At 36.3% G+C, this 24,274-nt stretch overlaps 1 protein-coding gene across 3 annotated transcripts in view; it reads left to right on the forward strand.

Annotated features, from left to right (window-relative positions):
• CTNNA3 (catenin alpha 3) overlaps positions 1-24,274 on the forward strand; it is a 1,663,516-nt gene that overhangs the window by 5,949 nt on the left and 1,633,293 nt on the right. For all 3 annotated transcript variants that reach the window (XM_055308926.1, XM_055308927.1, XM_055308929.1), the window contains exon 2: positions 21,819-21,922. In XM_055308926.1, coding sequence (XP_055164901.1) covers positions 21,824-21,922 — 99 coding nt within the window. In that variant the 5' untranslated portion in view covers positions 21,819-21,823. The remainder of the gene's footprint in view (positions 1-21,818; positions 21,923-24,274) is intronic.

The following is a 24,274-nucleotide window of genomic DNA, read 5'->3' on the forward strand; positions in this document are numbered from 1 at the left end:
TCGGCATATATTAGTTTTTATTTTTGGAGTAGATATCTAGAAGTGAGATTGCTGTACCCACCTCCCTTCTGGTAACCATCTGTTTGTTCTCTATAGTTAAGAGTTTGTTTTTTGGTTTGTTTCTCTTTCTTTCTTTTTTTTCTTTGTTTGTTATTTTTCTTAACTTCCACATGTGAGTGAAATCACATGGTAGTTGTCTTTCTTTGACTGACTTATTTCACTTAGCATTATACTCTCTAGCTCCATCCACATTGTTGCAAATAGTAAGATTCTGTTCTTTTTGATGGCTGAATAATATTCTGATGTGTGTAGGTGTGTGTGTGTACACCTTCTTTATCCATTCATCTGTTGATGGACAATTGGCCTGTTTCCATAATTTGGCTACTGTAAATAATGCTGCAGTAAACATGGGATTGCATGTGGCCCTTTGAATTAGTTGGGTAAAATGAAGTTTTTTTTGATAAATACCCAGTAGTGAGATTACTGGATTGTAGAGTAGCCCTATTTTTAACTTTCTGAGGAAACTTTATATTGTTTTTCATAGTGATTCCACCAGTTTGAATTCCTACCAACTGCACGAGGGTTCCTTTTTCTCTACATCCTTGCCAACACTTGTTGTTTCTTGTATTTTTGATTTTAGCCATTTTGACAGGTGTGAGGTGACATCTCATTGTGGTCTTGATTTGTATTTCCCTGATGATGAGGGATGTTGAACATTTTTTCATGTGTCTGTTGGCCATCTGTATGTCTTCTGCCTGTTTTTAAATTGGATTTTCTTTTGTGTGTGTATTGAGTTATATCAGTTCTTTATTTTGGATACTAATCCTTTATCAGATTTGTCATTTGCAAACATTTTAACCCATTCCATAGGTTGCCTTTTAGCTTTGTTGATGGTTTTCTTTGCCATGCAGGAACTTTTTATTTTGGTGTAGTCCTAGTAGTTTATTTTTGCTTTTTGTTTCCTGTGCGTTAGGAGACATATCTAGAACAATGTTGCTATGGCCAATATCAGAGAAATTATTGCTTGTGCTCTTTGCAAGGATTTTTATGGTTTCAAGTCTCACATTTAGGTGTTTAATTCATTTTGAGTTTATTTTTGTGTATGGTATAAGAAATTGGCTCAGTTACATTCTTTTGCATGTAGCTGTCCAGTTTTCTCACTATTTGTCAAAGAGACTGTTTTTCCCATTGGATTTTCTTTCCTGCTTTGTTGAAGACTAACTGACTGTATAATCGTGATTTTATTTCTGGATTTTCTACTCTGTTCCGTTGATCTATGTACCTATTTTTGTGCCAGTACCATACTGTTTTGATTACTACAGCTTTGCAATATAAATTGAAGTCTGGAATTGTGATACTTCCAGTTTTGTTTTCTTTTTTCTTTTTCAAGATTACTTTGGCTATTCAGGGTCTTTTGTAGCTCCATACAAATTTTAGATTGTTAGTTCTATGAAACATGCCATTGGTATTTTGATAGGGATAGTATTAAATGTATAGATTGTTTTGGGTGGTATAGACATTTTAATAATATCTGTTCTTCCAACCCATGGGCATGGAATGTCTTTCCACTTCTTTGTGTCATCTTGAATTTCTTTCATCAGTGTTTTTTAAAAAAGATTTTATTTATTTATATTTATTTATTTATTAATTTGAAAGAGAGATAAAAAAGATTTTATTTATTTATTTATTTATTTATTTATTTATTTATTTATTTATTTAAAAGAGAGAGAGAGAGGGAGAGAGAGAGAATGAACAGAGGGAGAGGGAGAAGCAGATTCCCTGCTGAGCAGGAAGCCCAACATGGAGCTCAATCCCAGAACCCTGGGATCATGACCTGAGCTGAAGAATGATGCTTAACTGACTGAGTGACCCAGGTGCCCTCATCAGTGTTTATATTATAGTTTTCAGAGTACAGGTCTTCCACCTCTTTTTCACCTAACTTTATCCTAGATATTTTATTGTTTTTGGTGCAATTGTAAATGGAGTGGTTTTCTTTTCTTTTTTCTTTTTTTTTTGTATACTTTTTTATTGGAGTTTGATGGAGTGTTTTTTTTTTAATTTCTCTTTCTGCTGCATCATTATTGGCATATAGGAATGCAACAGATTTCTACACATTGATTCTGTAGTTATGACTTTACTGAATCATTTATCAGTTCTAGTAGTTTTTTGGTGGAGTCTTTCGAGATTTCTTTCTTTTTTTTTTTTTTGGGTTTTCTTTATAGAGTATCATGTCATCTGCAAATAGTGAAAGTTTTTCTTCTTCCTTAGTGATTTGAGTGCCTTTTATGTCTTTCTGTTATCTGATTGCTGAGGCTAAGACTTCCAGTACTATGCTAAATAGTAATAGTGAGAGTATACATCCCTATCTTGTTCTTGACCTCTTAGTTTTTCCCCATCAAGGTTGATGTTAGTGGTGGATTTTTCATAGATAGCCTTTATTATGTCAAGGTATGTTTCCTTTAGACCTACTTTGTTGAGAGTTTTTGTCATGAATAGATGTTGTACTTTTTTCAAATGCTTTTTCTGCATCTATTGATCATATGGTTCTTATCCTTTCTTTTATTAATGTGGTGTATCATGTTGATTGATTTATGAGTATTGAACCACCCTTGCATCCCAAGAATAAATCACACTTGATTGTAGTGTATGCCTTTTAAAATGTGTTGTTGGATACGGTTTGCTAGTTTTTGCTGAAGATTTTTCCATCTATCTTCATCAGAGATATCAGCCTGTAGTTCTTTCTGTTTTTTTTTTTTTTTTTTTTGTGGTGTCTTTATCTGGTTTTGATACGGCCTCATACTCATAGAATGAATTTGGAAGTTTTCCTTCACTTTCTATGTTTTAGAATAGTTTGAGAAGAATAGGTATAACTCTTTAAATATTTGGTAAAATTTGCCTGTGAAAGCATCTGGTCCTGGAGTTGTTTGTTGGAAGTGTTTTGATTACTGATTACATTTTGTTACTGTTATTGGTCTGTTCAATTTTTCTATTCTTCCTGCTTAAGTTTGGTAGATTTTATGTTTCTAGGAATTTATCCATTTCTTCTGGGTTGTCTAATTTGTTGGCATTTAATTTTTCATAATATTCTGTTACAATTGTCTGAATTTCTGTGCTGTTGGTTGTTACTTCTCCTCTTTGATTTGTGATTTGAGTCCTCTTTCTCTTTCTCTTTCTCTTTCTTTCTCTTTCTCTTTCTCTCTCTTTTTAAAGGTCTGGCTAGTGGTTAATCATTTTTGTTGATCTTGAAAAGAACCAGCTCCTAGTTTTGTTGATCTGTTCTATTGCCTTATTTATTTATTTATTTATTTATTTATTTATTTATTTATTTATTTATTTATTTTCCATATCATTTATTTCTGCCCTAATCTTTATTATTTCCTTCCTTCTGCTGGCATTTGTTTTTTTATTTTTTATTTTTTTTATTTTTTATTTTATGATAGTCACAGAGAGAGAGAGAGAGAGGCAGAGACACAGGCAGAGTGAGAAGCAGGCTCCATGCACTGGGAGCCCGACGTGGGATTCGATCCCGGGTCTCCAGGATCACGCCCTGGGCCAAAGGCAGGCGCCAAACCGCTGCGCCACCCAGGGATCCCTGGCATTTGGTTTTGTTTGTTCTTTTCTAGTTCCCTTTTAGGTGTAAGGTTAGGTTGTTTGAGATTTTTCATGTTTCTTGAGATAGGCCTGTATGGCTATAAAATTCCCTCTTAGAATGCTTTTTGCTGCATCCTAAGATTTTGGACCATTGTGTTTTCATTTTCATGTGTTTCCATGTACTTTTTAACTTCTTTGATTTTCTGGTTGATCCATTCATTGTTTAGTAGCATGTTATTTACTCCATGTATTTGTGCCAGATTTTTTCTTACGGTTGATTTCTAGTTTCATAGCATCGTGGTCAGGAAACATAATAGTATAACTGATCTTTTTGAATTGGTTGAGATTTGTTTTGTGGGACTAATATGTGATCCATTCTGAAGGATGTTACATGTGTAATTGAGAAGAATGTGTATTCTGCTGTTTTAGGATGGAATGTTCTGAATATATCTGTTAAATCCATCTGGTCCAGTGTGTCATTGAAAGCCATCATTTCCTTGTTGATTTTCTGTTTGGATGATCTGCCCATTGATATAAGTGAGATATAAAGTGCCCTATTATTGTTATATTAATATAAATTATTTCCTTTATGTTTGTTATTAATTGTTTTATAGATTTGGGTGCTCCCATGTTGGGTACATAAATATTTACAATTGCTATTTCTTCTTGTTGGATTGCCCCCTTTATTATTATATCATGTCTTTCCTTCTTTGTCTCTTGTTACAGTCTTTGTTTTAAAGTCTATTTTGTCTGCTGTAAGTTTTACTATCCGGGCTTTCTTTTGACAACCATTTGCATGGCAAAATCCTTTAAGTATAGGCTATCAGCATTACAAACTAGTGATTCAGCATTTTTTCTTTCCTTCACTCTGCTGGGTGTCTCGCAGTTCCCTCGGCTAGGTGGGGTGGGCTTAGTCATAGACAGTTAGAAGTGGCATGTCATCATGCTAATCCTGCCCTACCATCCCTGTGTTTCTGTAGTCTCAAAGGGTCTTTACAGGGATATCCCCCTTTGATCCTAGATCTATCCATGCCCTACATCTTAATACTCTAATCAAAGGATGAGTAGACAGGAATTTCAGGGTTCTGGCACTTTTAGGGAAAATTATTTACTACTGAGATGTGTATAGGCTCTTGCCCCCCTTTTTTTTTTTAAGATCTTATTTATTCATGAGAGAGAAAGAGACAGAGAGAGAGAGAGAGAGGCAGAGACACAGGCAGAGGGAGAAGCAGGCTCCATGCAAGGAGCCTGATGTGGGACTCGATCCCGGGTCTGCAGGATCAGGCCCTAGACTGAAGGCGGTGCTAAACCGCTGAGCCACCCGGGCTGCCCTCTTGCCCTTTCTTAATTTGCTCAAGATTTCACTATATTTCTTTCTTTGTAATTTGGGGTACTGACAAGTTTCCTTGAGTATAATGGTTTTAACTTAATTTTTTCTCTTCTATTAGTTTTGATTGAAGGAAGTGATATAAACATTCATTTACTCTACCATATAGTATAAAAAATCCTATGAGTTGGTAGGATGATGATGATAATTCTCTTAGAGATCTTTATAGGGTACAGAGATAAAGAAGCATTACTTATTTCTGTTATGGTGTGTGTGTGTGTGTGTGTGTGTGTGTGTGTGTGATATAGAGAGGATTGTTTGAGTTGAAGTTCAATGATGAATAAGTATTTGTCAAGTGGCTGTTGGAGAGGGGCACTTTAGGCAGAGGGAGCAGAGTGAATAAAAGTTTAGGGGCATAAACCAGTATGATCCATTCAGAGAATTTCAAATTGTCTAGCATGGATGGCGTACAGGGAAGAGGAGGATCAAAGGGGGTGAGAAAGCTAGAGACATAGGACAAACCAAATTGCCTTCAGTCATTCAGTGAAATCTGAATTTTATTGTGTCAAAATGGAGAATCATTGAAAGTTTCAAGCAGGGATTTAGTGTAACATTATCTTATTTTATATAGATCACTTAAGGAATAATTTGAAGGATGAATTGGAGGTTGTCAAAAACCAGAAGGGAGACCAGTTAGGGTATCATTATGAAGTCTAAATCAGTTTCAAGAGGGTATGAGAGCGGCCTGGGTAGCTCAGCGGTTTAGTGCTGCCTTCAGCCCAGGGCCTGATCCTGGAGACTCGGGATCGAGTCCCATGTCGGACTCCCTGCATGGAGCCTGCTTCTCCCTTTGCCTGTGTCTCTGCCTCTCTCTCTCTCTCCCTCTGTGTCTCTCATTAATAAATAAATAAAATCTTTAAAAAAAATAAAGAGGGTATGAACTGAGGAAGTAGTACTTAGAGAAAGCAATATATCGTGAGCAATGAGTAGGATGTAAGGAATTGAACTTTAGGGTAAGACCCCTTCTTAACAGGAAGTAGTAGATAAGCTGGAGCCAGCAAAAGATATTGGGAGAGAATGCCAGAAGGGTAGAAAGTGGTGTTTTAAAGCCAGAGAAGAAAGCCTTTTATGTCTTATAGAGAGAATACTGACCAGGTGGGAGAAATAGTTAAGTAGGGTTAGTAGATATATAGACAGAATTCCTAGGGAAAAAATTTAAAAGTAGTGGTAAAATAGTGAATTTGGTTGGTTAAATTGAAAGATTCTGGCACAGACTTTTAAAAACTCTGTTAAAGGAATATGGAAAAGTGGAAATATGGAGCCGAGGAAGGACCTGAAGTTTTAAAAACAGTTATATACTCTTGGTTTCCCAAGTGTATTGATAGATACATAGAAAAATGAATATAGTGTTTTCAAAGACTTTAGTCTCATTTTCTTTATTCTGGTAAGCAGGCTGTTATTTATTTCTAGCTAATCAGAGAATATAGAAGAAATGGGGATTTTTTTTAGATTCAAAATGAGATTGATAAGAATTTTACTTTTTTCACTATTCTTTCTGTTCTCTGCCTTTCAAAAATAACATACCTTAGGGGAATTCATATATATTTGAGCTGTCTTATAACATGGAGTGGAACCAACCCACAGGCCCACTGGATTTACAGCAACAAAAGCCACTGTCACTTTCAAGGTGTGTATGAAGGGCATATTACTTCTGCCCTGGTTGCTTAAACTTGATGCCTTATAGCTGAAGGTTATTCTTATTCTGGGTGATTCAGTGAAAGCTTCTCTGAGGTCTCATGTATTAGATTATCTTCTTAGATTTCAATTGGGCTAATTTAGTTCTTTGGCTTTTTAAATAATATGTAGGTAACCTTCATGCTGGGCTTATATGAGATGGGATCTCACAGTGTTTCAGTTCTGTTATAATTTTTATATGGTACAAAATGTCCTTAAGTTGAAAGGCATTGCTATATAGGTAACCATGGGGCATTTCTGTCCTTTCTCCTTAGCTGCAATTTTGAAAATGTGTGCCATTGTGAAATATAGGGTGAGCTTTTAGTGTGAACTAGCATTTAAAAAAATAACATAAAAGATGTATTATCAGGAGAGGGGTAGTGAGGTCTTCATGTAAAATTTTTATATACAATGTTACTTTCCAGTTAAGTTAGAAGTTGAATTATAAATTTTTGCTTTTTTATTTTTTTTTAAATTTTGGAGGGAGATTAAACTTGACTAGCCATTCACAGTAAGAGGGACATAGCATAAGACCTAAATATAAGTAAAATGTTTTCCTTTGTTTTACTTCACATTAGTTAAGGCAATCTTTTGACTTTTAAAAAAAGATTTAATTTATTTATTCATGAGAGACACACACACAGAGAGAGAGAGAGAGAGAGAGAGAAAGAGAGAGAGGCAGAGATGTAGGCAGAGGGAGAAGTAGGCTCCATGCAGGGATCCTGATGTGGGATTCAATCCCAGGACCTAGCAGGATCATGCCCTGAGTCAAAGGTAGGTGCTCAACTGCTGAGCCACCCAGGTGTCCCTCTTTTGGCTTTTTTTTTTCTCTTTTGGCTATTTAAAACCATTTTTGCAGCCCTCATCTAGGTTGTGTGTGCAGGGAAGTTTTATTTTGGTTAGTATGGCTAGAGTAAGCAATTATTTCAATTTAATTTAATTTTGCTTGGGTGTTCTCATAAAGAATCCATAAAACTCATAATTTTTTTGAGGAAGCACTCAATTTGATAATTTTTCAAAGAATGTCAATAAGATTATAGAGGTTTATTAAAGAGAACTTCAGATGCTTAAAGTTTGAATTATAACATGCTAAAGATACTTACTTTTTAAGCTTGAAATATAAATTGTCTTGTTCTGTTGAAACCCAGAGTTCTTGGAAGCTAAGGAAATAAAAAATGCACACTCTTAAGGATCCCAAATGTAGTGCATTTAACAACTGTAGATCTAAACCTGGAGCATACATTTATTTATTTATTTATTTATTTATTTATTTATTTATTTATATTTTAAAGATTTTATTTATTTATTCATGAGAGAGACAGAGACAGAGAGAGAGACAGAGAGAGAGAGAGAGAGAGAGGCAGAGACACAGGCAGAGGGAGAAGCAGGCTCCATGCAGGGAGCCGGATGTGGGACTCAATCCCAGGTCTCCAGGATCAGGCCCTTGGCTGAAGGTGGCGCTAAACCGCTGAGCCACCTGGGTTGCCCAGAGCATACCTTTTATGCACCACTCTGGAATTGATTTCAAAGGGTTCAAGATCCTTTATGAGGTTGTAGTGGATTAGGATTTTTTTCTGGGGTATTTAGGCATTTTGCTTTTCTAATTAATGCCCATGTAGGACATATGCCTTAGAATTTAAGTTAAGAGATTCAATAAAATGAGGCACCAGAAGGAATCTTTATTTTAAACTCTTTTGTTATGGGAACAAAGAGTGAAAGCATTCTTGAATAATAATTAAAGCTCTATAGGTAAAGAGATACGTTTATCCTAAATGTAGACTAGTGGACTTTGTTCTCCTACTGAAAAGGGGATAGTAATATCAACTAATATTTGTTGAGCACTTGCTAGGTGTCAGTTATTGGCTAAGTTATGTCTTTTACATGAATTTTCCTTAATCTTTAAGATCCCTTTGAGGAGGGTACTCTTACTATTCTCATTTTACAGATGAGGAAACTGATATTTATGGAGATTGAATAACTTGTCTAAAGTCACCAATGAGCAGAGAATAGAACCTAGATCCTCACATAGGCAGTCTAGGTTTAGCCAGTGCTCTTAATTTCTGAGATCCAGTAGTGAGGACATGCAGGAGAATTTAAGAAATTTTGCAGCTGGAGCGCCTGGTCGGTTCAGTTGGTTGAGTGTCTGACTCTTGATCTCAGCTCTTCATTTCAGGGTCTTGAGTTTGAGCCCTGCATTGGGCTCCATGCTGGATGTGGAGCTCACTTAAAAAAAATACCCCATAGCAGACAGTGGGGGACAGCTGGGTGTCTCACACTAGCTGCTGCATGTTTTCCTGCTGAGAGGCTAAGTGAAGCTGAAACCTAGCCCTCCTTCTGCTGTGCAAACTATGGGCCTTCCTGTTAACACCTGCAGGGCTGTCTGCCCAGAGGGTGGCATCTTTTTCTAAATCATTTGCCCAGAGGATGATATTTTTCTCATTTATTGAAAGGCAAATCTTAATTCTATATTCCTTATCTGAGTACTACCACATATATTTCCATTCATTCCCAACAGTCCTTTGACTCTGACCTGCCTCTTCCTAGTCTGCTTGTTCCCTTGGTGGTCGCATTATATCCACCTTTGTGGTGACAACTCTAAAATTTATATTTTCATCCTAGACTTCTTTCCCAAATTTTGCTCTTATATATCTAACTGCCTACGTAACATCTTCACTTGGATGTGGCATATGCATCTCAAATTTCTCATGTCTCAAACTGGACTCTTCCTTTTCCTAGGAGGAGGACCTGCAGCCATGTCCACCTTAGTTAATGGCAACTCCAGCCTTCCAGTTGCTGCAGACTGAAAAACTTAAAGACATCTTGAATTTTTTTCCCTATGTCCAGTCTGTCAGGAATTACTATGGGCTCAAGTGACAAAATATATCTACAAACTGATCACTTCTGTCCACTTCCCCTACACTTATCCAGGTCTAAGTTACTGCAGGAGCCTAACGACGAGGTTCCTGCTTCTACTCTTGCCCCTCATATTTCATTTTATTGGTCAGAGTGATCCTTCTAAAATATAAATCAGGTCATGGTTCTGTAGTGGTGAAACCTCTGTTGTATTTTCCATGTAGTTCAACAGGGTCTATAGCCACCCACCTTCAACTGCATTACCTTTCTGATCACCCTTACTATGTATTTTGTAGCTCATTCTACCCACATACACTGGCCTCCTTGTTGTTTTGCTAATAAGCCAGCACTCTCCTGCCTCAAGCTTTTTGCTCTAGCTGTTATCTCTGCCTGGAGGGCTCTGCTTCCAGGTATCTGCTTGGCTAATTTCCTCACCACTTCAACTCTGCTCAAATGCCCTCAGTGAGGATAATCTTGATCTTATTTAATACTGCAGTCTGCTCTCCATGTCTCTTCCCCTGAATCCTGCTTATTCTGTTCTACTTTTCCTTTTTTCTCATATATATGTCATTTTCTAATGTACTAACCATTTTCTTTTTATTATATTTATTGTTTATGGTCTCCCCTAATCTCTGACTGGTGTAAAGTAGAAACTCAATAAATATAAGTTGAATGAAGGAATAAATGAATGATGCCCTGTAGTCTAGGGGAACCTCTGATCTCACACAATTGCTGTTATAGCTGATGAAAAGGCGAGGTAGAAGAGCTTATACTTATTTTCCATCTCCAAATAAATGTGCGGAAAGTATTTGTAAAGTGTAGGAAGAACATCTGAAAAGAAAGAACCCAACTATTTCTTCATCATATATATTGGGCAGTTGTTTGATTTTGTTGACCCTCAGAAACTGAGCTCCTTTTGTGTACCAAGTAAGTAAAGATGTCTGTACTTCTTTCTTGGTGGGCCAAATAAGCCAGAAATGATGACATTGGAACTATGGAGGTGGGATGGGGTGGCGAGGGAGGTGGTCTTGGAAAACAGGTCTGTAGGGATGCCTGGTGGGTGGCTCAGCAGTTGAGCATCTGCCTTCAGCTGAGCTCGTGATCCTGGGTCTGGGATCACGTCCCACCTCGGGCTCCCTATGAAGAGCCTGCTTCTCCCTCTGCGTGTGTCTCTGACTCTCTCTCTGTGTCTCTCATGAATAAATAAATAAAATTAAAAAAAAAAAACAAAACAGGTGTATATAGAAATTGTAGTGGAGATTTTTTATTATAGTTGTCCTCTTTCCATTTTATTTTACTTTAGCCAAGATAGTTGTATAAAATCAACTGTGATATTATTGTGCAGCAAATCCCTTGTGTCCCATTTCCATTTCTTTATTTAAACTTGTGTATTTGTGTGTATATATATATATTTTTTTTGTCATAAAAATACATATAATGTCACTTAACATTTGGTTCCAATCCTTCACCTTATTCCTCACTACATATGCTAACCTTTCTGAAAGGGAGGAGTGCTGATAAGGGAAAATGAGGCTTACAGAGTTTTGCTTTGCACTCAAGATAAATTTTTTTTAAAAATTTACTTATATATATATAGAGAGAGAGAGAATGCACAGGGAGTAAGGGAGGGGCAGAGGGAGAGGGAGACAAGTAGACTCCATGCTGACTAGGGAGCCTGATGCAGGGCTTGAATGCAAAATCCTGAGATCATGACCTGAGCTGAAATCAAGAGTTGGATGCTTAACCAACTGAGCCATCCAGGCACCCTGATAGATTTTTTAAAAAATATTTTATTTATTTATTTGAGAGAGAGAGAGAGAGAGAGAAAGAGCATGAGCTGGGGGAGGAGCAGAGGGAGATGAAGAAACAGGCTCTCATGGGCTCTATCTCAGGACCCTGGGATCTGAGCCAACCAGGCACCCCTCAAGATAAATTTTTAATGACAAAATAAATACTCTCTTTTATGACATTATTTCAAGATTAAGAAACCTTTGACTAGTTGCTCACCATTTTTTTCTGATATTTTAGGAGTGTAGAGTATTAGATAAGATTAATATTTGTGATGATGGTTGCACTTGACACCTTATAAAAAATATCTCCTTTGTATTTCACTAAATAGTGTTGCACTAAATGAGATCTCATGAAGTCCAAAGATACTTCGGTGGGAGGCTTGTTGACGTGATTAAAACATCTTAAACTTGAGGAAAAGAAACCTATTTGCAGATAAAACCATAAAAGTGTGTGAGTGTGTTACTGTTATGACAATAACTAGCGCATAGAAAAATAATGTTAAAAATTACTGTGCATTGTAATTATACAGAGGAAAATCACACGGGAAAAGGTCAATAATTAATAAATAATAATAAATATAGCTACCTAAGAAGACACAAATACAGTATCATAGATAGCAATAATTCCTGAATTGAATATTTCTGTTGTATTTTTTGAATATTTGAGATTTTATTTATTTATTTATTTTCTTCTGAATATAATATTGAATGTTCACAAATAATTTTAATGAAAGTAGAAAAATATACATATAGTGAATATACACTTTTGTATAGGATTTTGTATATGGATGAAGGGAAAAGCGAAGTGGTACTGTTGCAGAAGCTTATCATGTGAAGAATTTTCCTGCTACAAATTAAAAAAAACTGTTACAGTAACACAGTAAGATGATACATTTTGAAATTTTGAAACACTTTTGAAAATTTCTAGAAGTCTTTTTTTTTTTAAGATTTTATTTATTTATTAATGAGAGACACAGAGAGGGGCAGAGACATAGGCAGAGGGAGAAGCAGGCTCCCTGTGAGGAACCTGATGTGGGACTCGATCCTGGAACTCTGGGATCACTCCTTGAGCTGAAGGCAGATGCCAACTACTGAGCCACTTAGGCATCTTAAGAAGTGGAACAACTGATGATTTTTTACCCTACCTCAGGGTCGATTGTGTCTTAGAAGATTGAGGAAACAAAGAAAGAAGCAAATCTGATTAGTAAGAACTTGGTGACATGGAAAGGTAGAAAGTTTGGGCAGGCTTGTTTTTAACATTGGTAGTGAGCAGAGTGAAGGTATAAATGGAGGCCCACAGGTATAAATGGAGGTTTGGATTTAGAATTCTTAGATTCCTTGAAGTTTCTTATGAGAATGAGGTGGTGAATGGGAAACTCGTTCTTGCCCTGATTTTTGGTCTGCCCCCTCTCCTTCCACTTCTGGCTCTGCTTTGCATTTAAGAGGCCTCAAACACAAAAGAAACATTCAATTCAGGATTTATTGCTATCTATGATATTGTATTTTTTGTGTCTTTTTAGGTATCTATATTTATTATTATTTATTAATTATTGACCTTTTCCCATGTGATTTTCTCTGCATAATTACAATGCAGGGTATATATTAACATGATTAAAACACTTCATTTTATTTTATTTTTTTTATTAAAACACTTTAAACTTGAGGAAAAGAAACCTATTTGCAGATAAAACCATAAAAGCTTGTGGGTGTGTTAGTGTGATAATGATTAGGGCATAGAAAAATCATGCAAGTGGACAGTCCAGCCTGCACATACAAACTCCATTAAACTCATAATTTTTTGGGGGAAGCTGCTTCTGGGCTACCTCTCAAGTGTAAGGATGGGCATGTTGAGTTGTTTATTTTTGTAGAATGGATTCTAGGAACAGGCTGGCATAGGTCCTGAAAGTAGGTTTGGGCTGCTTGAGCAGAGAGGTGGGGGTACCAGATGCCTTGAGCATATCAGGAACGGTATGTCTGGGTTCTGGGAGGACACATTACCTTGGTCCCATGGACTCTTCCAAAACATGAGGATCTGGGTAGGGCAGCTCTTGTCCAGGTCTGTAGACAGTACTGGTTTGGGAAAAAGTGACTGTATTATTATAGAGGTGACAATTGTAAATAAAACATTGTTAGACACAGTTACACATGTGTCATTGATGTTAAGCAAATTTCAGATTTTTCAGATTAATGGTAAATATGATTTTAAGGGACTGTATATGACCAAAAGGAAATTTGATGAATCAAAAATGAAGAAAGAAGATAGTCAGCTGAGCCTCAGATTTACTACTACTTTTTCTTTTTTCTTTCTTTATCTTTTTACTTTTTCTTTTTAAAAAAAATTATTTATTTATTTGTGAGAGACATGGAGAGGCAGAGATATAGGCAGAGGGAAAAGCAGGCTTCATGTGGGGAGCCTAACGCAGGACTTGATCCCTGGACCCAGAGATCATGACCTGAGCCAAAGGTAGGTGTTCAACCACTGAGCCACCTCAGGTGCTCCAACTTTTTCTTTCACCAGAATCTAGGGTGGTGATTGACATATTTAAGTGCTTCATAAGTAATCATTTAACAATAACATCAATGGCCCCACATCATAGTGTTTTTGTGTGACAAGCACAAATTTGAAAAGAATATGGATTAAGATGGGAAAAGGGACATATTACTTAAGACAAATAAAAGAGAATAGCTGAAACTAGGAAAAATAATTTTGGGAAGGCTAAAGCAATTCTCATTTGCTAGGGTTGGAAGGAATGCTGACGGAAAGAAAAAGGAACTTCCAAAGTTATAGACTGAGAGAAAGAGAAATAAAAAGAATAAGGAAGGGCAATGTCCTCTGCGTGAGTCAGATGATATGAGATTAACAACTGACAGATCATACGTATAAGTTATGATACTACAATGTCACATTGGCAAGGTGGAACAGCACTGAAACAGGGAATTGAATTAAGTGGAAGAGGCAGGTATGTTAGAATTTGTATTAAATATAAATACTTAAATGCTGGTCTTGTCTGATATCTTTGGAACTCTATGTGAAAATGATCATAGTAGTTGCCTGTGGGAGAGAAATTAGATGGCCAGAGGACAAGGATAGGAGAGAGACTTGTTTTTAACCAACCATATATGTTGTTGAACTTTGTATTACTTAATAACATTTTTAATTAATTAAAAAAGAATTGAAACTCTAGATGATGAAAATAAAGGAATTAGTCTGTTTAAATTAGTTGAGTTATATATCTTTTGAAAAAGTGTATTCCTTAATTCTAAGATGATCTGCAAATGTGATTACAGAACTGGGGGTCATTCAGAAACAACAGACCTATTAGAAAGCAGGAGAAGAATAAATATCCTTATTTTTCAAAAGAGGTGAAAAGGTGGTCTCTAAAATTAGACTGGACATCTAGGCACCAAACTGTAGGAAAACTGAAGAATTAAAATGTAAATAAATTGCATGGCTTCTCTAGGAGTGAGTTATGTCAAACTAGATTTTTTAAAAATTGAATTCTTAAATAGGAAGGAAAGGGTGTCTTTATTTCAGTAAAACATTAAAAAAATCCTTATGTGTTTTTTTAGAAGATGAAAAAATGGGTTATTTCACAAAAAATAATTAACTGATTGAAAAAAATCGTATCTACAGTGTTTATTACTTGATCATCATGTATCTGAAAAGATATTTCTAGTGGTATCAAAATCAGTTTTCATACCTGGCTTTCACTTGTCCAGTGGTTTAACTGGAGACTATAAAATTCATACTGAATGATTAATGGGTAAATAGAAAACTGGGAGGAGGTGTTAACATGTTGGATTTTCTAATATCAGCTTTTGATTGGTGGGAACAAAAGTCCATATTCTACAGGATGAAATGTCAGGAGGAAAAAAAATTCTGCACTTAAGGGCAAATAAATATTAATTGTCCAAATATATGATGGGGAGATTTGGGCTTATAGTAATCCTTGTAAAAAAGAATCGAACTTAGTTGAAAAGTGGGTACAAAGAGATTAATTAGGTAAGTATGATGACTCTGACATGGAATTTAATAGTCTCAGAATAACCTGTCACCTTTCAAACTGTTACAAAGTTTATTTTTTTTTTAAACTAGGTATTTGGTATTAGGGACTTTTCTGTCGAAACCATATTGTAGATGATTAGATTTCCAAGACATCTCATAAGAACATGTCAATTTATGTAGAAGGGTTACAGCTTTCCTGAGAGGAGCCTGAACTTCAGGATTTGGAGAGAGGGGATCATGTGTTACAGTTAGGAGGAGTAGGTGGAAAAATTTTCTCTTTAATTTTTTTAAGATTTTATTTATTATGAGAAGCACAGAGGGAGAGAGAGAGAGAGAGAGAGAGAGAGGCAGAGACACAGGCAGAAGGAGAAACAGGCTCCACGCAGAGAGCCTGATAAGGGACTCGATCCCCAGTCTCCAGGATCACACCCTGGCCCAAAGGCAGCGCTAAACCGCTGAGCCACCCGGGCTGCTCCTTAGTGTTTGAGAGGGAATGGCTACCCCAAAGCAAATTTTGGAAATGGTGAAGCTTTCCATTGACCTCTGTGTGCATCTCTCTGATCTAGCATTCTACTGCCATGATACATGTGGTTTGTACTGTAATAGTGACATATATGGGTATCAGATTAAGAATAATGAGCTAGTTTGTATTAATGTATGATTGAATTATGTGTACTCCATGACCTCAGAGTTAGCTGCATTTAACAATGAAATGCTTGTTAAATTAAATGAATTTAAAATTGATATGAGTTCAGTTTCATGCAGGGAAATAAAGTAGAATTAAGGAAATTCAGGTATTGTGGATAAGATAGTGTGGGGAGAAGGGAAAGATCCACATGGTTGCATTTGCTCCACCTTAAGAACTCTCCCTGAAGACATATATTACTGCTGTCAAGTGATTTGTTTCCCTCCCTTTGAATCTGAAAACTTGACTGGGATTTTAATCCAGTCTTTTTGTCTGCAAACCTTTTCCACTTTATAAAATAGTCTCTATTGGAGAAAAGTCCAAAAGTGGCATATTTCAATTCAACATATGGAACAACTTTATACAAGTAAATCCTGTGGCACCTGGATGTCTCCGTCAGTTAAATGTCTGCCTTTGGCTCAGGTCGTGATCCCAGGGTCTTGGGGTCCACTGCTTGGTGGGGAGTCTGCTTGTTCTTCTCCCTCTGCCCCTCTCTGCCCCCCTTCTCTCTCCTCCCCTGTCTCTCCCCCTCATGCTCTTTCTCTCTCTCATTTGTGTGCTCTCTCGAATAAAAAAAAAAAAGTAATCCCAGAATCTAATTGTATAGTGAGCATCTCATTATTTCTATTCATCTAAGTCCAGTACATTGTCGAGATGAAGGATGTTGTAGGAGTCATCCTTGAATTGTTTGGGAAGTACTCACTAACTCTTAAGATTTTATGGATTATAAAATGCAAGTACCTGGGGATTCCTGGGTGGCTCAGTGGTTTAGCACCTGCCTTTGGCCCAGGGCACGATCCTGGAGCCCCGGGATCGAGTCCCGCATTGGGCTCCCAGCATGGAGCCTGCTTCTCCCTTTGCCTGTGTCCCTGCCTCTCTCTCTCTCTCTCTCTCTCTCTCTCTCTCTCTCTCTCTATGTCTATTATGAACAAATAAATAAAATCTTTAAAAAATGCGAATACCCTGGATTACAATACCAACAACCTAGTAGGATTTTTATTTTGGATTCACATTGTGGTACTGCTATAAGGATTTGGTGACAATTTGTAAGACTTTGACCTTGCTTTAACTTCATTTGCGAAAATCTGCAGCTTTCTGGCTATTACTGCCCTGATCTCCAATCAATCAGGATTACTGAACAGGAGAGATCCAAAAGATTTCTATAAGAAACAGCATTTATTCAAAGAATAATAATTACATATAGCCAAGTTTCTTTAAGGACTTGTTGCTTTATTATTTTATCATTTTGCCATGAAAAAAATGAACTCAACAACTTTTTTTACTTAATGTGTATTAAAGACATAATAAGAGATCTAGAAGATATCTTGGCTGAATTAGGTTTGTCTTTTATCACTGTGCTGAAAAACATTCTTCTAGCAGGATTATATATGATGTGGATAATTTTTATTCTTAATTTTTTATTTTCCTCCAAATTCTGTTGCTCAGTGTAGCTTTGAAAATCAATTGTGAATGGATTTCTGTGAAAGAAAATGTTTCTAAAGGCTATGAAAGTCCACTTAGATCTTATTTTAGTTCACAACAGTGTCCTCTACTTTTTGTCCCTGATAGGAAAGAACAAAAGCAATGTCAGTAATCTTGACTTGATTTATATGTAGGATAGTACCTGTCATGAGGGGTAACAAATGAACTCCTTTGTGAGTACTCATTTGATAGAACTGTATGGTTATGGAGACTGAAGGACATATTTTATTATATATATTGGCTCTGGGCCATGCAGAAGGGTCACCATGGGAATATCCTATTTGTCAATTTAGATTTGCTTCTGTTAGAGGGAATCAAAGTGGTAGGTGAAATGATTGGAAAAAGCTAAAACCAAAACCATAACCAAGCCAATCTAAAACAAGACATTTCAATCCTAGAAATGCGTTTGAGAGAAACCATTTGGCAATAGTGATGGAGCCTTTCTTGAAACATAACTTCTATATTTAAGATCAGTAGCTGAGAAAAGAGATTATGTTTCTACTTTTAGGAAGGAAATAAAACCAGTGAAAAGGGAAGAGAAACAAGATAATAAAGGTGTAAATCATAGGGCTTTGTATCTTATTCATATATATGTGTTTTAAAACTATGATTTTTTAAAAGAATGTCAACCATATTTATACATGGGTGGTTAGAATGCATAATAGTTATGCTTTCATATCTATGTTTTACTTGCATAAAAGGATATTTGTGCCTGGGTTGGGGTTTTGCCAGGTGCTGGGGGCTGGGAGGGGGTGATGGGAGGCACTATTCTTACTGACTCATTATGCAGCAGAATAGGAGCAATTGATCATTTATAAGCAGATTTCTCTTCTTAATGATTAATAAGCTGTATCACCTTAGACAATTCACCCAACTTCTCTTGATCCCAGGTTCCTTACATGTAAAAACTGGAGATTAAAACCCGTGATTTTTAAAATTAAGTTTTAAATTTTAGTTCCAGTATAATTAACATACCGTGTTATATTAGTTTTAAGTGTACAGTATAGTGATTCAAGAATTGTAAACATTGCTCAGTGCTCATCACAGTAAGTGTACTCTTAATCCTCTTTACTTATTTTACCCATCATCTCACCCACCTCCCCTCTGATATGCTTTATTTTATTTTCTTACATTTCATTTCATTTTATTTTTTTAAAGATTTTATTTATTTATTCATGAGAGACACAGAGAGAGGCAGAGACATAGGCAGAGGGAGAAGCAGGCTCTCTGCAGGGAACCTGATGTGGGACTCCATCCTTGGATCTCAGGATCACACCCTGAGCCAAAGGCAGACGCTCAACCACTGAGCCACCCAGGTACCCAGATATGCTTTATTTTAAATGAGTACCCTTAGTTAAAGTTATTTCTTTCAACAGGAACATTTTTTACTTGAAGCATATTTCAGAATACTTCATATATTTTTATATCAGAATAAGAGTAATTTATACTTCCATTTGAAAAGAAATTCAAGCAATATTTTTTCACTTAGTACAATTTGAATATATTTTTTTTCCAAGGCAAAAATGTCTTTAAAAATTAAAGGAATTGTAGGCACTTTGTATGAGTGGCTTGTGGTAGAATTAAGGACAGACTAAAAACAGGACACACAGGATAGTCTGGAAGGGGGCAAAGAGGCGCTGAACAGGCCTTTTGGGTTGTGTGTAGAAATGTATTACATTTCAGAAAGCATACTCCGTCTCTGAAATCAAAAGTGCTGGTGGGTTTTATATAAAATTCTCGACATTTATAGTACAGTTGACCCTTGAACAATGCGGGGATTCAGGGCATTGACGTTCCCCCTCCCTGCACAATTAAGAATTGGCATATAATTTGCCTGTTTAAAAAAAATTATGGGAGTGCCTGGGTGACTTAGCTGGTTAAATGTCCAGCTCTTGATTTCAGCACAGATCATGATCAGGGTCATGAGATTGAGCTCTGTGTTGGGCTCTGTGCTGGGTGTGGAGGCTGCTTAGGATTCTTTCTGCCCCTCCCTCTCTCTGCCTACCTTCCTCAAAAAAACCCAAATAAACAAATTTGTTATTAATCTAAGAATTAGAGTTCACCAAAATAAGAGTTAATGAGGATGATTTTTTAGTTATAGGATGGTTTCATGTGTATGTCTCTCTCTCTGCATGCGTGTCAAGTGTACAGTGTGGAAAGGCTTTGGTGAAGCACTGATCTTTCCACTTCCACTTACACATGGTGATCATGATTATTTTTGGAATACACACAATAACATATTTATGGATCTGTGGAAGGATCTACTAGAGTAGGAGAGGTTGATGAGCCAAGAGATGCTGATTTTATGGAACTAGGCCAATGGGTGTTGAAAAAGTCTAAGAGGACAATAGGAATAGACTCTCAGGGGGAATGTTTGGGAGGGAATATGGGCCCTACCCTGAGACTCCGATATCCCTTGGGGTTGGAGGCAGGGGAATAGAAAAAAGAAAAATCCTCTCTCCTAGAATCACTGGGATTGAAAGGAGTGTTGAACAGATTGATTCTGGAGAAGAAAAACACCATGAAAATGTGTACTTATTCTTTGCTTCCTTTTTCCCTTTTCCCTCATTTGTACTTGTGATAATGTTTAATGTATAAAGTAGGTATGGCAAGAGGTTCATAACAATAACCGATAATAAAATAAAACAATGATAAAAATATACTGTAATAGATATTATGTGATATGATCTCTCTTTTTTCTTCAAAATATCTCCTTGGACTCCATCTTTATCTTGAGATGAAATGAAGTGAGGTGAATAACCCAGTCGTTGTGATGTAGCATGAGCTTCTTTTTACTTTCTGATGATAAGGTAGAAGAAAAATCATCTGTTTCTGGACTGGATCACGATTGACTGTGGGTAACTGAAGCCACAGAAAGGAAAACATGTAGATAAGGGGGGACTACTGAAGTACTTCCTAATTATTTTTGTTTTAGTTTCCATGGGTGCCATAGGGAATATCTAAATATTTTCTGGGGGGAAGAATCTTATGTCCTCTTACCTGCAAGTATAGGAAACTATAGAAGAAAGTGGGTAATGTCAGGGTGCCTGGGTGGCTCAGTGGTTGAGTGTCTGCCTTTGGCTCAGGTCATGAGTCCAGGGTCCTGGGACTGCGTCTCACATGGAGCTCCCTGCATGGAGCCTGCTTCTCCCTCTGCCTGTGTCTCTGCCTCTCTCTCTCTCTGTCTCTCATGAACAAATAAATAAAATATTTTTAAAAAATAGGTAATATCTAAGTAGGAAGGTTTTTGCATTGATAATAACACATATTTCTATAGACTTTAAATTTTTTTAACAGACTAAGTTGCATGTAAGTGATACATGTTACTTACTGCTTATCTCTGTGGGCCTTTAGTAAATGCTTGACTGTGAATAAGTTAATCCACATTTGTGGGCTTGATGGGCGATAGTTTTTATGGCCAATTTGTTAATTTGAATTATGATATAAATGCCACAAATGGTCATTTGAATTATTTGTGTATTCTTATGTAAATATCTCACTGATTTTAAGATTAATGGTAATACCTTAAAGATGGCTAGTCATTCTTTTCTTATTTTGTCTTGCCTGTATAGCAATCTCTTCTCTCTTTTTATAATAACTATGACAATTTAGTCTATTTTCTGTATAGGAAAGTAAATTGCCCCTAGCTTTCTTCTTCAATCAAAACACTCAAGCAGTTCCCCAAACAAATAGAGATGTATCATGTTTTCCAAAGTCCTACTTGGCTCCTCATCTGAGTTATCATTAATAATAACAAGCAAAATATGAGCGCTGTCTGCCTCAGTGCTATGATTTCTTAGAAGTCAGAGGACTTGCATGCTGTAAGTTTGTCTCACCAACTTGGCTGTTTTTTTTTTACTTAAGACTCCTGAACAGATGCAAACCCACCCTGGGTTATTATTTTAGTTATGAACATACTAACATAGGTTACTTTGTTAGAGGATCTAAGCCTAGATCACACGAGCTTGGAAAACACCTAGGGAATATCTCATTTCTCTGTTGGTAGACTTGTCACCCTGGTCCTCTGAGGGTTACAGTCGATATCAGGAAGAGGTGCTGAATACAAATTTCATGCACTCTATAATTTTCATTAGCGCTTCCCTTTAGAAAGTATTTTTTTAAATTAATAAGTGTCGGGATCCCTGGGTGGCGCAGCGGTTTGGCGCCTGCCTTTGGCCCAGGGCGCGATCCTGGAGACCCGGGATCGAATCCCACGTCAGGCTCCCGGTGCATGGAGCCTGCTTCTCCCTCTGCCTGTGTCTCTGCCTCTCTCTCTCTCTGTGTGTGACTATCATAAATTAAAAAAAAAAATAAATTAATTAATAAGTGTCTTTTTGTTTTTGTGCACAGGCAGCATGTCAGCTGAAACACCAATCACACTGAATATTGATCCTCAGGATCTGCAGGTCCAAACATTTACTGTAGAGAAGCTACTGGAGCCGCTCATAATCCAGGTATTAAGACCACCATGGAAATGAAAAATGGGAAAAGTAGATAGCAAATCAAGGGAAGATTTGATCTTTATAGAGTGAATATGTCATCTAAAATTGCTTTTTAAAATGCTGTTCAAATATAAAAAGTATATATTTAGTAGTAATAAAATATTTTGGAAAGTACCCCTTCTCCCCTCTGATTCTATTTTTAAAGCAATAGCCATGGTGTCACTGGGTAGCTCAGTTGGTTAAGCATCCAATTCTTGATTTTGGCTCAGGTCATCATTTCTAGGGGTTGTGAGATTGAGCCCTATGGGGGTCCATGCTCAGTGTGGAGTCTACTTGTCTCTCTCCCTCCCTTCCACTTGTGCTCTGTTTCTCAAATAAATAAAATCTTAAAAAAAGTAACAGCATAAAAATATATACATACAACTTTCAAAGTAACTTTATATGAAATCTCTTGTTTTATAGTCATGAAAACTGAGTGAGGTAGGCAGCATGGTTAAAACCATCTTTATAATAGATGAGGAAATTGAGCCTAGAGAATTTCAATGACTCGTCCCAAGGCACATGGTGGCTCATTTGTCAAATAGGAAATTATTTTTAAAATACCAAAATGTATGAGAAAAACAGCTCTTTAAGACACTGTGTGATGAAGTCTTTCATAAAGTCAGTAATCCTTTTATGATATACATCATGATTTTCTGACTTATGCAAGTCCAGATTTTATTTATTGGAGTTCTTAAAGCAGAGCCTGAAAAAACTTATATTATGCTATAGATTTAAATATTTGTCCTTAACCTAAAATTTGTAAAGGAACTTCCCTTTAGGAAGTTTACCACACATTATACCTCCTAAGAAAAATTAACTTATTTTCTTTTATTCAAGTATAATTAACATACAATGTTACATTAGTTTCAGGTATACAATATGATTCAACAATTCTGTACATTTCTCAGTGCTCATCGAGATAAGTGTACTCTTAATTCCCTTTATCTATTTCGCCCCATCCCCCACCATGTTCCCTCTGGCAACCACCAGTTTATTCTCTGAATTTATATGTCTGGTTTTTTTGTTTGTTCATTCATTTGTTTTGTTTCTTAAATTCCACATTTAAGTGAAATCATATGTAACTTGTCTTTCTCTGACTGGACATATTTCACTTAGCATTATACCCTCTAAGTCCATCCATGTTGTTGCAAATGGCAAGATTTCATTCTTTTTAAATGGCTAATAGTCCATCATATATATATGTATACACATGTATTCATCCATATATATATCTTCTTTATCCATACATCTATTGATGGACATTTGGGCTGTTTCCATAATTTGGCTAATGCAAGATGATGCTGCAATAAATATGGGGGTGCATATATTTTTTGAATTACTGTTTTTGTATTTTTTGGTTAAATATCTAGTAGTGGAATTCCTGGATCATATGGTAATCCTATTTTTAATTTTTTGAGGAACCTTCATACTGTCTTCCACAGTGGCTGCACCAGTTTGCATTCCCACTAACAGTGCATGAAGGTTCCTTTTTCTCTACATTCTTGCCAACACTTGTTGTCTTTTGTGTTTTTGATTTTAGCCATTCAGAGAGGTGTGAGGTATTATCTCGTTGTGGTTTTGATTTGCATTTCCTTGATAATGCGTGATGTTGAGCATCTTTTCATATGTCTATTGGCCGTCTGTCTGTCTTCTTTGGAAAAATGTCTATTCATGTCCTCTACCCATTTTATAATTGGATTTTTTTTTTTTGGTGTTGAGTTATATAAGATCTCTATACATTTTAGATAATAACCCTTTATTGGATATATAATTTGCAAATATCTTCTCCCATTCAGTAGTTTGTCTTTTTGTTTTGTTGATGGCGTTCTTTGCTTTGCAAAAGCTTTTTATTTTGGCACTGTCCCAATAGTTTAATTTTGCTTTCGAGTCCATTGCCTTAGGAGACATATCTAGAAAAATATTTCTACAGCTAACGTAGAAGAAATTACTGGCTGAATTTTCTTCTAGGAATTTTATGGCTTAAGACCTCATATTTAGGTCTTTAATTCCATTTTGAGTTTATTTTTGTGTGGTGTAAGAAAGTGGTCAAAGATCATTATTTTGCATGTAGCTGTCCAGTTTTCCCAGCACCATTTGTTAAAGAGACTGTCTTTTCCCCATTGTATATTCTTGCCTCCTTTGTCATAGATTAATTGACCATTAATAAGTGTGGGTTTATTTCTGAATTCTACTCTGTTCCATTGATTTAGGTGTCTGTTTTTGTGTCAGTACCATACTGTTTGGATTACTGTTGTACTTTATCTTGAAATCTGGTATTGTGATGCGTCTAATTTTGTTCTTTTTCAAGATTGCTTGGACTAT

Source organism: Nyctereutes procyonoides, unplaced genomic scaffold (assembly GCF_905146905.1).
Source record: "Nyctereutes procyonoides isolate TBG_1078 unplaced genomic scaffold, NYPRO_anot_genome, whole genome shotgun sequence".
Classification (NCBI taxonomy): domain Eukaryota; kingdom Metazoa; phylum Chordata; class Mammalia; order Carnivora; family Canidae; genus Nyctereutes; species Nyctereutes procyonoides.